Source organism: Myotis nattereri (genome assembly GCF_964212035.1).
Source record: "Myotis nattereri genome assembly, chromosome: 1".
Taxonomy (NCBI): domain Eukaryota; kingdom Metazoa; phylum Chordata; class Mammalia; order Chiroptera; family Vespertilionidae; genus Myotis; species Myotis nattereri.
Genome location: NC_138075.1, coordinates 96,139,576 through 96,154,804, shown reverse-complemented (window position 1 = coordinate 96,154,804; position 15,229 = coordinate 96,139,576). Strand labels below are relative to the sequence as shown.

Genomic DNA, 15,229 nt, shown 5'->3' with positions numbered 1-15,229 from the left:
CATATTCTCTCTTTATTAGATAGGATACTTCCCTAGGTCTTCTATTGGTACCAAATTTCTTCTGACACTTCTAAAATCTCATGCTCACAGTTTCTATTATTCAAATTCTCTCTTTAGAAATTTTTCTTCTAAAAAAAATCCATAGCTAACACCGGATCATCATATTTCCTTTTGCAGTGACAAACTCATAACCTATGGTATTCCTGCCAGAGTGTGGCTCAATTTCCAAAGTGGCATGCCATACCTGTCCCAGACTGCAATGCTAGACTTCCTCTCCTTAAGTATATTTTACATCCTATATAATAAGAGCCTAATATGCTAAGTGCCCAGTCGTCCATTTGTCCGTTCAACCAAGCAAAGTGTAATACGTTAATGATATGCTAAGGCTGCTCAACCACTAGCTATGGCATGCACCAGGGGGCAGTCAGTCAACCAGTCAACCAGTCGCTATGACATGGACTGATCACCAGGGGGAAGACACTTCAACTGGTAGGTTAGCTTGCTGCTGTGGTCCAGCCAATCAGGACTGAGCGAGACAGGCCAGACAGGCCCTGGAGCCCTCCCATGGTCCCTCGCTGGCTGGCCAACCTCCCCTGTCCCTCTCTGGCCCCGATCACGCACTGGTGGTGTCCCTCGGCCTGGCCTGTGCCTTCTCGCAATCTGGGACCCCTTGGGGGATGTCAGAGAGCCGGTTTCAGCCCGATCCCGAAGGCCAGGCTAAGGGACCAAACTGGTGCACGAATTCGTGCACCGGGCTTCTAGATACAAAATAAAAGTACAAGTATTTAAAACTGTGTGATGATTTAACAGCCCTTTTTATTTATTTTTTATTTTTTAAAATATATTTTATTGATTTTTACAGAGAGGAAGGGATAGGGATAGAGAGTTAGAAACATCGATGAGAGAGAAGCATCGATCAGCTGCCTCCTGCACACCCCCTACTGGGGATGTGCCCGCAACCAAGGTACATGCCTTTGACCAGAATTCGAACCTGGGACCCTTCAGTCTGCAGGCTGATGCTCTAGCCACTGAGCCAAACTGTTAGGGCTAAAAGCCCTTTTTTAAAAAAATAAAATGACAACTATGAAAATTTTATGCTAGAATGAAATCACATTTTGTCTTGCCCCATTTCTATATCACATATCAACAGCTTCAACTGCAGACAAAAGAATGTTACATTCAAGCACATTTTGATTCATCCTAAAACAAATCTTTTCAAACAAATTCCTTTTTCTGTATCAAGATTTATGTATGAAAGCTGAGGGTCTATCCACCCTCTTCCAGTAGAGACACCTAGAATCCAGTTAAGCAGTTTGTTCCAGCTATTTGAACTACAACCCCATGATCCTGCCTCTTGAAGGCATTTTAAGCTGTTGGTCCTTGAAAACTAATAGAATGGGTCAAAGAACACCCATGTGATAAAAGCTGGGTATAGGGGAAGCTATTAAGAACTGAGAATGTACTAAAGGTACATAAGAAAACTAATTTTTTTTTCTTTTTTTTTTTTATTGCTTAAAGTATTACAAAGGGTATTACATATGTGTCCATTTTATCCCCCCGCCCTAGACAGTCCCCCAGCCTCCCCTATCTCCCAGTGTCTTATGTCCATTGGTTATGCTTATACGCATGCATACAAGTCCTTTAGTTGATCTCTTACCCCCCTACCTCCTGCCACCCAACCCTCCCCGGCCTTCCCGCTGCAGTTTGACAATCTGTTTGAGGCAGCTCTGCCTCTGTATCTATTATTGTTCAAAAGTTTATAATGGTCTCTATTATCCATGAATGAGTGAGATCATGTGGTATTTTTTCTTCATTGACTGGCTTATTTCACTTAGCATAATGCTCTCCAGTTCCATCCATGACATTGCAAATGGTAAGAGTTCCTTCCTTTTTAGAGCAGCATAGTATTCCATCGTGTAGATGTACCAAAGTTTTCTAATCCATTCATCTACTGATGGACACTTAGGCTGTTTCCAGATCTTAGCTATGGTGAATTGTGCTGCTATGAACATAGGGGTGCATATATCTTTTCTGATTGGTGTTTCTGGTTTCTTGGGATATATTCCTAGAAGTGGGATCACAGGGTCAAATGGGAGTTCCATTTTCAGTTTTTTAAGGAAACTCCATACTGTCTTCCATAGTGGCTGCACCAGTCTGCATTCCCACCAGCAGTGCACAAGTGTTCCTTTTTCTCCACATCCTCTCCAGCACTTGTCGTTTGCTGATTTGTTGATGATAGCCAGTCTGACAGGTGTGAGATGGTACCTCATTGTTGTTTTGATTTGCATCTCTCGGATGATTAGTGACTTTGAGCATGTTTTCATATGTCTCTTGGCTTTCTGAATGTCCTCTTTTGAAAGGTGTCTATTTAGGTCCTTTGACCATTTTTTGATTGGATTGTTTATCTTCCTTTTGTTAAGTTGTATGAGTTCCCTATAGATTTTGGAGATTAGGCCCTTATCAGATATGACATTGGCAAATATGTTTTCCCACACAGTGGGTTTTCTCGTTGTTTTGTTGATGGTTTCTTTTGCTGTGCAGAAGCTTTTTATTTTGATGTAGTCCCATTTGTTCATTTTCTCTTTAGTTTCAAGTGCCCTAGGAGCTGTATCAGTGAAGAAATTGCTTCGGCAAGAAAACTAATTTTAAAAATACATTTTAAACAATTACTGAAAAACACTTGAAATAATACACGTTATCATGCTATTTAAACACTGGCCACATCAATTTATTTGCCTCCCTGTTTTTATAAAACCAGATATCCATACTCTCCAGTATACTTCCTAACAACTTCTTGACATACACTTTAAAAGCCTGTGCTTAATCATAGCAGCACTATTTACAATAGCTAAGATCTGGAAACAGCCCAAGTGCCCATCAGTAGATGAGTGGATAAAAAAGCTGTGGTACATTTACTCAATGGAGTACTATGCAACAGTAAAAAAGAGGGATCTCTCACCCTTTGGGACATCATGGAGGGACTTAGAGAGTATTATGCTAAGTGAAATGTCAGTCAGAGAAAGATAAGTATCACATAATCTCACTCATATTGGAATCTAATGAACAAAATAAACTGACAAACAAAACAGATCCATAGACATGGAAGCATGCAACAGACTGAGGATTCTCAGAGGGAAGGGGGAGCAGGGGAGGGAAGAGGGCAACCAAAGAGCTTACATGCATAAAGGCATAACCCATGGACACAGATGATAGTGGGGTGAAGCCCTGGGGAGGGGACAGAAGAGTGAAGGCAGGTCAATGGGGAAAAATGGGACATCTGTAATACTTTAAACAATAAAGGTAACATTTTAAAAGAAAAAAACAAACAAAACCTACGTTTAAAACGCAACAGTTAATGTAACTAAGAATCGTTTTACAGATTGCTTTTATTTTTTAATAGAAATAACAACCATCTCTTACTTGAGTTCCTAGCTCCCACAGACTCAATTAAGAGTCTAAATTTCTGAGGAACCAAGATGGTGGCATAAGGTACAGACCTGTGTGTGCTGCCTCCCACAACAACATTGAAACTACCAACTATAAGACAAACAGCTATCATTCAGAACCATGGGAAAGCTGGCCCAGTGGAAGCTCTACAACTGGAAGGAAATAAAGAAGAGCATTAAGACTGAGTAGGATGTACAGAGGCACCAAGAACAGAGGTACGGAGTCACGTGCCAGGTGGGCTGCAACTGGATGTGCGGTTTTTTTCAATCGGAAGGGGTTACAAACTCTCGAATCCACTGAGCTTGTTTGGGGTGGGATTCTGAGGTCCCAGACCCCTACGGGGAGGGACCGGATGGCCTTGCAGCAGGTCGGAGAGCAAGAGTGGCTTTCTCGCGGAGCTGCTCGCCGGCACTCAGGGAAGTGGAGACACGGAGTCGCGGAGAGGTGAGGAGTTGCGGAGACACCATTGCTCTTTGCTCTGCCCTGGTAATTCCCGGAGACCCTGCCCTATTCAATTTACATCCCCGCCCAAGCTGTGCCAGTGGCACAAAAGGAACCACCTGCGCTTTTGCAGCCTAACCCAACAAACTGTAGATTTCAACACCTTGCATACAAAAGGGAGACACTCAAGAAGCAGAATCAGGTTTGGAGGAAGCCACAGCCGGACCCAGCTGAGCCAGTGACATGGAACCACTGTACCAGCAAATGCACAAGCGGGTCCACCAGATCCAGTCTCACATGGGATGCTGGGAGACGGCAGACAAGCAGTCTGTGCACTTAGTAGAAAACGAAATCCAAGCAAGCATACCAGATATTCAGCCACCAAGAACGCCTGGAGATTTTGTACAGCAAGGAGCCGCCCAACTAAAGACAGAATGCAAAACTTCGTGTTGACCAGTTAAAGTATGATGTCCAGCACCTGCAGACTGCTCTCAGAAACTTCCAGCATCGGCAATACACAAGGGAGCAGCAGGAGAGACAGCGAGAGGAGCTTCTGACTCACACCTTCACTCCCAAAGTGGGATGCGGCGCCCCTTGAGAGGCGGCGACGGCCCCTGCGATGCTGCGACAGCCCCTGTGAGGCTGAGACGTCCCCTGTGAGGCTGAGACGGCCCCTGTGAGGTTGAAACGGCCCCTGAGAGGCTGTGACAGCCCCTGTGAGGTTGTGATGGCCCCTGTGAGGCTGAGACGGCCCCTGTGAGGCTGAGACGGCCCCTGTGGGACTGAGAAGGCCCCTGTGAGGCTGTCACGGCCCCTGAGAGGCTGTGACGGCCCCTGTGAGGCTGAGACAGCCCCTGTGAGGTTGAGATGGACCTTGTGAGGCTGAGACGGCCCCTGCAAGGCTGCGCCAGCCCCTGGGAAGCCGAGAAAAATACCACATGATCTCACTCATTTATGGATAATAAAGACCATTATAAACTGATGAACAAAATTAGATACAGAGGCAGAGCAGCATTGAACAGACTGTCAAATTACAGTGGGAAGCCTGGGGCGGGTTGTGGGGGGGGGGGGGGTAAGAGATCAACCGAAGGACATGTATGCATGCATATAAGCATAAACAATGGGCACAAGACACTCGGGGGTAGGGGAGGCCGGAGGAATGTCGGGGGGGGGGGAGGTGGAAAAAGGAGACATATGTAATACTCTTTGTAATACTTTAAGAAATAAAACAAAATTAAATTTAAAATAAAGACTCTAAATTTCTTTCAGTTTGAGTTAAAGGAGAGAACTGTGATTCATATTTCCAAGGGCAAGAGTGGCATCTCTGTCATTCATTTTGGTCTTTCGCATGCTAAGATACTTAAATTTTTATTTTTCCTTAATAATGCCTACTTCCATTTGCTGAACCCATATAACAATCAAAGAACCAAAATTTTCACTGTTTTATTTGAAACTCCCAAACAACCTTGTCAACAAATATTATAATTTCCATTTCATGGGTAAGGAAACTGAGGTAGTATCCATGCTATAATTATACAAGCACACATGCATCCATTTTTTGGGGCATGTGTATTTAATGATTAAGAGGTGATGATGCCATTTGAAATATATTTTATCCCTCTGTCAAAATGAATTGAAACAAATCCATGCCTACCCAACTTCCACACATTCAACACAGGAATATTTCCATGGTTGCCTCAGTAAGTCATAAACTTCATCCACTATAATTCCAACACTATATCTAATACATCTCAAGAGACCAACTAAACTACCTAAAATTATTCAGAATATAACAATACCTTAGCAATTATATAACAACTAAATAAGCAAATAAGACATTCTAGTTTTTACATGTCATGCTAAAAATGCCACATATCAACACTTTCACTTCTTGAGAACTACCACAGCTTGAGGCATACAAATTTCAGCAAATTTAACAGGAAAAAAAAGTAATAATTTTCCTGTCCTTTGAAGCAATTGCAACTCAGAAGTTGCTCGCTTTCAAATATTCTACATCAATTAAAAGCATCTTATCAGAACAGACAACCATACAGACTTAGTGTAAGTAAGTACAGGTCTGGATATTGTTGAGGCATCATGAGTTCCTAGCTCCCGCAGACTCTAAATTTCTTTCAATTTGAGTTAAATGAGAGAAACTCGATTCATATTTCCAGAGGCAAGAGTGCCATATTTTCCAGTAAGTTTCTTGTTCTCATTTTACTATTTTAAGAATTCTGATCACTCCCAGTATTGCTGTGTAGCAAGATCTGAATTCTGGTGACTGATCATTTTCATGACATGATGCTTTACTAAAACTGTCTCAAAACACTGTTTTTATTCGTATTTAGCTTCAGTGTATTTATACACAAAATACCCCTTCAATGGCATCACGCCAAGAAAAGAAATAGCTTGCTAGAATTTCAGTTGACTTTGTTAAAGGAAATTATTTTAAATTAATGTGGCTACTGAACTGCTGCCATCCTTAACCTCAGAAAATATATTCCTTCTAATTTTTGCTATGAACATTTATTTATTTAAGTTAAATTCCAGCTCATGAATGCTGACCATAAAGAGTCTAAACCTTCCTGCTACTATTTCATATTCGTTTTCTAAACAAGGGCAACCACATATTTGCTGCATTAGTATGCACAGCAAAATCACCACCATTAAGTGAAATCATCTATGTATTTTTGGTAGAATCTTTAACAACTTCCACACCCATCAATGAAATGGAACAAGGCTGTTTTGTTTTCAGAAAGCAACAATTTAATCTCTGGTTTACTAGATGGCGCTCAAAATATTTTTCCATATGTTTTTCCACAAAGAGAATCTGACATCAGCATGGTTTACCTTTACCAGTGAATGCAGGCTTTTTTCACCAAACATATCCCAGAGGAAGGTTAGGTCTTCCTGGCTATCCACATGTGGCTGCAGCTGGGCTGGCAGGGCAGCCAACAGCTCATACAGACCTATAAAATGAAAATAAAACACAAAGCGTAATCTTAGAGTGATCTCATTAATTTCACTTAAGGTGTGTGTAAGTGACGGCTGGAACATGTCTTTTTTGCTGGATTTATATTCTGGACCATCCAGCAAAACACTTCTCCAAAGAAGCAAAGGAAGCTTTTTTATTTTTCAATTTCAAACAAGTATGTATTAATAGGCTAGTTTTTAACTTTCACAGTTGTCAACATTCTACAGTCCTGCAAGTTTACTACATAACCTGAAAGAAAATGTGTACAAGCTTTCAACGAAAGAAGAAAAGGCATACATTCCTTTCCTTAATTGTTATTACATTCCCTCAATGTTAGCCAAAGAGTGAAGTGAGTCACGAATAGGAAAAACTTCCTTAGAAGAACAGAAATTGATACAGAGGTCCACTAAAAAGGTTTTGTGGTTTCCAAATCGTTCCTTATATAGCTTCAAAAACTTTGCATTATCTAATGTCCAAAATAAGGTGTAAAAAGGCAGAATAAACCATACTTTGTGCTACATTACTGCAGTCACCCACTTTTCAAAAAAACACACACAACTATGTAGAACTTAAGTTTACGTTTGACTCTAATTTGGGGGCTCTGATAGCTCTGAAAGATGCGGTTACAGGCGCTCCCCAATGGAAGCTTCCTTGGAGCACAGTAGCACAGTGTTCCACAGTAGCACACTGCATAGCCCATCCATCTCATTCGGGGGCTGTCAGACTCCTGTCCAAGAAATATTGCAATGGTGCTTGCCCAAGGCTCTTCAGGGAGGTGACCTGGCAGAAGTCAATATCAACTCACAGCACATGTTTCATTTCCCAGTGGGATTACATGAGGTAAAAAGGACAAAATTCCTTTTATTTCTGTCTGCTGTCCACAAAAACACCAAGACCTCCTGGGATCTACAACACACGGGAATGTTGTTATTTCTGGTCTGAATAAGTGCTGCTGTTCATCACAGGGACAACTTTACCCAATATTTAACAGCAAAGATTGTAGAGTAAATTATGGACAATTGATCGTTTTATCTATTACCTTCCTAAAGCACTAAGTATTCTGATAATCAGTACTAATGCACAACCAAATGTAGTAGTGTCCACTTTGAAAGATAGATATGTAATTTGAATGATTTGATTAAATTCAAACATTCCTGGGGCTGTATTTGGCCAAAAAGAACTAAAATCTCTAGAAAAAGATTATGTCCTTAAGTATACTTAGAGGTTTATATTTATTACCTTAAAACCCTGGCATCCTGCCTAAAATAGCCCTTATTTGCAATGGAATAAATATTTTTAAGGTATCTCTAAACAACTCAATGTAAACAGGTCTCACTTCAAGTACACACACACCCACACGCACACACATACACACACACTTAATCACCACTGCCAAAATCAGTGATTATGGTCAGAAGTGCAAAATATGTATTATGTAAAAAGAAGGTAGAATATCACTATTTTATTACTGATCTCAGGAATAGTAAAAAAAAATTGCCTACTCCTTGGTAATATGATTAGTTTAACTAATGGTACTAATTCAACTGTGATATAACTTCAGAGGTATAGCTGTTGGGGGGATTAAATGAGTTAATACATTAGAACAGTCTCTGACACATAGTAAGTATTCAATCTGTTTCATATGTAACTCAGTGAGGGTCAGTCATGTTATAATTGATTATATTGTTATTCATCATTACTACTGATGTTATAATCGATTATAATTTATTATATTGTTATAATTGATTATATTCATCATTACTATTACTGAAAATGCAAAAGTTTGAATCAAATAGACCTAAATTCAAACCCCAGGCCTACAGTTTAGGCATTCCAAATAACTTATCTAAGTCTTGTTTACCTTATAATTTGAATTAAAAAAGGTAGCCTACACTGATGGGAAAATTGCACAGAACAAAATACACACACACACACACACACAAAGTACATGTAATACTGGTGAAATCTAAAAAAGGTCAATGGATTGTATCAATGACAATTTCCCACTTGTGAATCTCTACTATCCTATACAATAAAGAGGTAATGTGCAAATTAACCCTCAAGCCATCACAAGATGGCTGCCTATGACCAGGCCAGCAGGGGAGTTAGTAAGGGAGGACCACACAACTGAACAAGCAGGCTGTGTGGGGTGACCAGGCCAGCAAGGAGAGGGCAGTCAGGGGTGACCAGGCTGGCAGGGAGGGGGCAATTGGGGGCGACCTGGCCAGCACGGGGGGGGGGGGGAGTTAGGGGCGATCAGGCTGGCATGCACAGGCAGTGAGGGACAATAAGGCCGGAAAAGGGGGGGCAGTTAGGGGTAACCAGGCAGGCAGGCAGGTGAGCAATTAGAAGCCAGTGGTCCAGGATTATGAGAGGAATGTCCGACTGCCAGGATCAGGCCTAAACCAGCAGTCGGGCATCCCCCCGAGGGGTCCTAGATTAGAAAGGGTGCAGGCTGGGCTGAGGGGACTCCCTCTCCTGTGTATGAATTTCATGTAGTGGGCCTCCAGTAGTTATATAAGAAACTAGAGGCCCGGTGCACAAAAATTTGTGCACTCGGGGGGGGGGGGGGGGAAGGGGGGTCCCTCAGCCCGGCCTGTGCACTCTCGCAGTCTGGGACCACTCAGGAGATAACGACCTGCTGGCTTAGGCCTGCTCCCGGGTGGCAGAGGGTAGGCCCAATCCCTAGGTGCAACCCCTGGTCGGGCTCAGAGCAGGACCGATTGGGGAGTTGGGGTGCAGCCACCTGTCATGCACAGAGCAGGGCGGATAGGGAGGTTGCGATGCCACCCTCAGTCACGCTCAGGGTAGGGCTGATTGGGCGGTTGGGGCACCATCCCCTGTCACACACAGAGCAGGGCGGATCAGGGGGTTGTGGTGCTGCACCCTGTCACACTCAGGGCAGGGAAGATGGGGAGGTTGTGGCTCTACCCCATCACACACAGAGCAGGGCCCGTGGGGGCGGTTGGGGCGTCGCCCTCTATCACCCACAGAGCAGGGCCGATCATGGGTTTGGGGCGCCACCACTGTCACACTCAGGGCAGGGCCGATGGGGAGGTTATGGCTCTACCCCATCACACACAGAGCAGGGCCCGTGGGGGGGGGGAGGGTTGGGGCGCCGCATCCTGTCACACACAGAGCAGGGCCAATCAGGGGGTTGGGGCGCCATACCCTGTCACACACAGAGCCGCAGGGCGATCAGGGGGTTGGGGAGCTCTCCCCTATCAGGCACAGAGCAGGGCTGACCAGGGCGTTGGGGCTCCTTCCCCTGCCACAAACAGAGCAGGGCGGATAGGGAGGTTGTGGACCCACCCCCTGTCACACACAGAGCCGCAGGGCAATCAGGGGGTTTGGGTGCTGCCCCATCACACTGATCCTGGTGCCAGGAGGCCTCGCGGCTCCACTGATCCTGGTGCTGGGAGGCATATTACCCTTTTACTATATAGGATAGAGGCCTGGTGCACGTGTGGGGGCCGGCTGGTTTGCCCTGAAGGGTGTCCTGGATCAGGGTGGGGGTCCCCACTGGGGTGCCTGGCCAGCCTGGATGAGGGGATGATGGCTGTTTGCAGCTGGTCACACACCCTTCAGGGTGGGGGTCCCCACTGGGGTGCCTGGCGAGCCTGGATGAGGGGATGATGGCTGTTTGCAGCTGGTCACACACCTTTCAGGGTGGGGGTCCCCACTGGGGTGCCTGGCCAGTCTGGGTGAGGGGCTGAGGGCTGTTTTCAGGCTGGCGGGTGACGGAAGCTCCCCAACTGCTCCTTTTTTTTCTTTTTTTTTTATTCTGGGCCAGCTCTAGCTCTTAGGCTCCAGCTCTTAGACCTCCGCTGCTGAAAGCAGGTATCTGGTTTGTTTAGGTTCTATAATCGAAACAATGTATAACTCCAGCTCTGAGATCCCGGCTCGCTGAAAGCAGGTTTCTGGGGTTTTGTTTAGCTTCTATATTTGTTACAATGTTTCTTAAACTGAAAGCTCAGAGGCCAGCAAGGCAGGCGGGGAACGTTGGAGTCCTCCATCACTGAAGCAAGCAAGCCTCATGTTAGTTTCAAGCTGCCTGGCTGCCGGCCACCATCTTGGCTGGCAGTTAATTTGCATATAGCCCTGATTAGCCAATGGAAAGGGTAGCGGTCGTACGCCAATTACTATGTTTCTCTTTTATTAGATAGGATTACCATTGGAAGAAGCCAAGTCAAGGGTACACAGAATTTATCTTACAACATGTGAATCTACAGTTATCTCAAAATAAAGTTTAAAGAAAAGAAGAAATTGTGGCAAATATGGTCATCACAGGAATTCAATGAAACAATGCCCATGAAGGCATTTAACCCTGTGGCTGGCACAGAGTAGGCACGTGATAGAAAATAATGTTCTTCTTTCCTTAATAGGTCTCCTCTAGAATGAAAATGCCATTTCAATGCAATGGTTCAAAATCAAAACAACAGCTAAGCTATACATTCCAGCTGGACACAATAGCATACTCAGAAATAAAACCACCCTAGTCTTTTACATGTGGAAAGTGTTAACTTTACCCAAATAGTGCTTAACTTTTTGTGGAAATAAGTCATATTATGTATAAATTTAAAACAATAATTTCTCCATAAGCAGAGCTCATAAACCTGAGTTTTCTGTTTTTTACTAGGTTTATGCAATCCTAATTTACATGTCACCCTAATTTGGTGTCCCTCTCACATTGATGTTTCTGTCTTTCCCTCTCTCTTCCACACTCCCTAAAAATCAATAGAAAAATATCCTCAGGTAAGGATAAAAAAAAAAGAAAGAAAGAAATGTCATATCCTATGAAAGACACATCTTGAAAATGCCTAAATAAAGTTGTCACTTTTTCGTGGTGAAGGAACTAGAGTCTGGGTTGATGAAAACACCTTGGGGGCTGGGGCAGCCAGCAGTGGCAGCAGCAGCAGGGTGATGAGGGTGGTGCCTTCCCCTGATCAGCCAGGTTGCCTGCTGCAGATGACATCTCCTTAGGGCTCCCAGACTGTGAGAGCAGGCAGGCTGGGCTGAGGGACTCTCCTCCCCTCTAGTAGTACTTATAAAAGAGGAGAGAGATGTGTGGTTTTCAAGATTAAAGAAAATAATCCCTAACAGTGGAAAAACAACACAAAGTACATACTGAGCTAAAGTTTTAGGGGATAAGGAAAGTATTATAGTAATAGGAGCTAATTGCAGAGAAATGCAAAGATTTTTTTAACAAAATATATAGATGTTATAGGCATTTAGACAGATGTGAGCAGAGCAAGGACAATGGGCCAGATACAGAAAGTCACCAGGGTGGAAAGCACCAGGTGCCTAACAATGGACAATCAGCTGTAGAGTGGGACATCACCCCCAGGGTAACTTTTCCTCCCCTAGCATAACACTGGTTTGGACTCCTGACCTTTCCTCTATAGCAGGGGTCCTCAAACTTCTTAAACAGGGGGCCAGTTCACTGTCCCTCAGACTGCTGGAGGGCTGGACTATAGTTTTTTAAAAAAAAACTATGAACAAATTCCTATGTACGCAGTGGCAGCAAAAACACCCGGCGGGCCAGATAAATGTTTTGGGCAGCTGCATGTGGCCCGCGGGCCGTAGTCTGAGGACCCCTGCTCTATAGAAATAACATTTAAACCTCAGTTGTATTTCAGCTCCAGGCCCATATAAGCAACAAAACTAGCCACAGCTGACATCAGGACTAGCTGCATGGAATAACAACCGCCTGCCCTGGTGACGGCCAATCAATCAGTGGAGACCACTACCCAATAAGGACACCTGGGAAACTGCTGAATATTCTATGAGATCTTACCCTGGGACCTCCCCTAAAATCTCCACCCTTTAATTCCTTAGGACGGAGGACCAAGTGCACTCTCCCTCCCCAGAGTACACCTGTGCCTTGTGCCTTTTCCTTTCGCTTCCCCATCTCCCATCCTGCCACAGGCACATTACCACTGGCTTCCTCACTCCCAAGCTCCAAGGGCCCTTCCTCCGTAACTTGTTTCCTAAGCCCATTTCTTCTAGGAATTACTCTTTCTACCTCTATAATTTATCCAATAAATGTTCTCTTACAGTTTGGGTCTGGACTCTAAATTCTTTCCTAGACAGAACCCAAGTACTGCAATTGCTGAACCCAGATTTAGTCTGACCCCATGGGTCAGGCACCTGGTGCTGTTCTTGCCACCTACTATATATATTTTGGAGAACCAAGACAGCAGCGTAGATAGATGCTGATACTCGCCACATCCCACAACTACCTCAAAATTAAGACTAAAATACAGAACAACCATCATTCAAAACCACCTTAAATGTGGTTGAATGGAAATCCTACAACTAAGGAAAGAAAGAAGAACGCACACAGAGACTGGTAAGATGGAGGAAGGCCTGGAATGGCTGGCCCAACACCCATGTGTGATGTGTTCTTAATCAGGAGGGATATCTCAGTTGCTGAGGCCTCCCATGAGGAGCAAGAGGTCCCAGCCCAACACCAGACCTCTCAGCCCAGGCTTCCAGTGCCAGGAAGAGATGTCCCCAAAACTTCAGTCTGTAAAAATCAGCAGGGATTGTGGCTGCGTGACATGGAGGCTGCTGGAAACCTAGGCAGTTCCTCTTTAAGGCCCGGCATACAAACTTACATGGGCTCACTCCCACTGAGCTCCAGCGCTGGGGTAGTGACTTGAGGGAATCCAAGGACATACGGGGAGGAACTAGATTGTCTGGCATTAGAGCAAGAATTTGGGGGTGGCTTTCTCCAAGACAGAGGTGCGTGTAGGGGTCACTGTTCCTATGCTGAGAACTCCCTGATGGCAGAGCTGACTGACAATCATATCTGAGTTTCCATCAGCCTGGCTCACACTGTTCACTCCACCCTGATGATTCCCTGAGACCTCAGCCCATCCAATTTTAAGCCCCACCCAAGCTGTTTGCAGGGGCTTCAGACTTTCCTAAAATCTCTTAAACAAGCAGCAGCCTGCCTCATACCTATCAACACCCAGCACTAGCACCTGCCTACCTTGCTTCACAGCTTGGACTTGCCTGGGCACTTCCAAGCCCAACACAAATAGCAGCCATCTGCAGATCTCTCTGTAGTTCCTGATGGGTAGCCCCAGGCAATGGCTGACTTTGCACCTCCCTGGAGGACCCAGAGTCAGTGCACCCAGGGTATACTGCTTCAGACCATACCAGAGTACAACTCTACATATCCACAAGTGACACACTCAAGGAGCAGACTCAGTGAGCACCAAAGCCCAACTGAAGCAAGACTTACTGCATAGGAGTGTCTCTAGCACAGCAACTCTTCCCCTAGAGTTGCAGCTAGTCTTCACCGCCAATTGGCCTGGAGGTCAATTCTTCTCAGTGATTCCAACAGCAATCAAGGCTCAACTACAACAAGACTGTGCACACAACCCACACAGGGGTGCACCTAGAGTGCCCAGCTCTGGTGACTGGGGAGGCTGAGCCACTTGGGCCCTACAGGATATCTACTACACAAGGCCATTCTACCAATTCCAGGAGACATAGCAACTCCACCTAATACACAGAAACAAATACAGGGAAGCGGCCAAAATGCAGAAAAAAAAAATGCGTCACAAATAAAAGAACAGAAGAAATCTCCAGAAAAAGAACAATATGAAATGGAAGCAAACAAACTACTAGATACTGAGTTCAAATAAAATGGTTTTAAGGATGCTCAAAGAATATAATGAGAGTTTCAAGGACTTAGTGAGAATTTCAAGGATCTTAACGAGAATTTCAAAGACATGAGAAAAGACCAGTCATAAATTAAGCATACACTAACTGAAATAAAGAATAATTTATAGGATTCAACAGTAGAGTAGAGGATTCTGAGAATGAAATCATGATTTAGAATATGTGGAAGCAAAAAACACCCAATCAGAAGAGCAAAAAGAAAAAAATAATCCAAAAGTACAAAGACAGTGTAAGGAGCCTCTGGGACAACTTCAAGCATACCAACATTTGCATTATGGGAGTGCCAGGAGGAGAAGAGAGAAAGATATTGAAGAAATAATGACAGAAAACTTCCCCTACCTGGTGAAAGAAATAGACTTACAAGTTCAGGAAGCACAGAGAGTCCCAAACAAGAGGAACCCAAAGAGGACCACACCAAGACACATCATAATTAAAATGACAAGAGCAAAAGACAAAGAGAGAATCTTAAAAGCAGCAAGAGAAAAGCAGTAGTTACCTATAAGGGAGTGCCCATACAGCTGTCAGCTGATTTCTCAACAGAAATTTTGCAGGTCAGAAGGGGGTGGCAAGAAATATTCAAAGTGATGAAAAGCAAGGATCTACAACCAAGATTACTCTACCCAGCAAATCTATCATTTAGAATTGAAGGTCAGATAAAGAACTTCACAGACA

The 15,229-nt window shown here is 44.2% G+C and overlaps 1 protein-coding gene across 1 annotated transcript in view; it reads right to left on the bottom strand.

The window, feature by feature from the left end:
- The window catches only part of MPP7 (MAGUK p55 scaffold protein 7), a 302,612-nt gene that overhangs the window by 194,147 nt on the left and 93,236 nt on the right, over positions 1-15,229 (bottom strand). Inside the window, exon 3 of the mRNA XM_081087501.1 lies at positions 6,739-6,857. Coding sequence (XP_080943627.1) covers positions 6,739-6,857 — 119 coding nt within the window. The remainder of the gene's footprint in view (positions 1-6,738; positions 6,858-15,229) is intronic.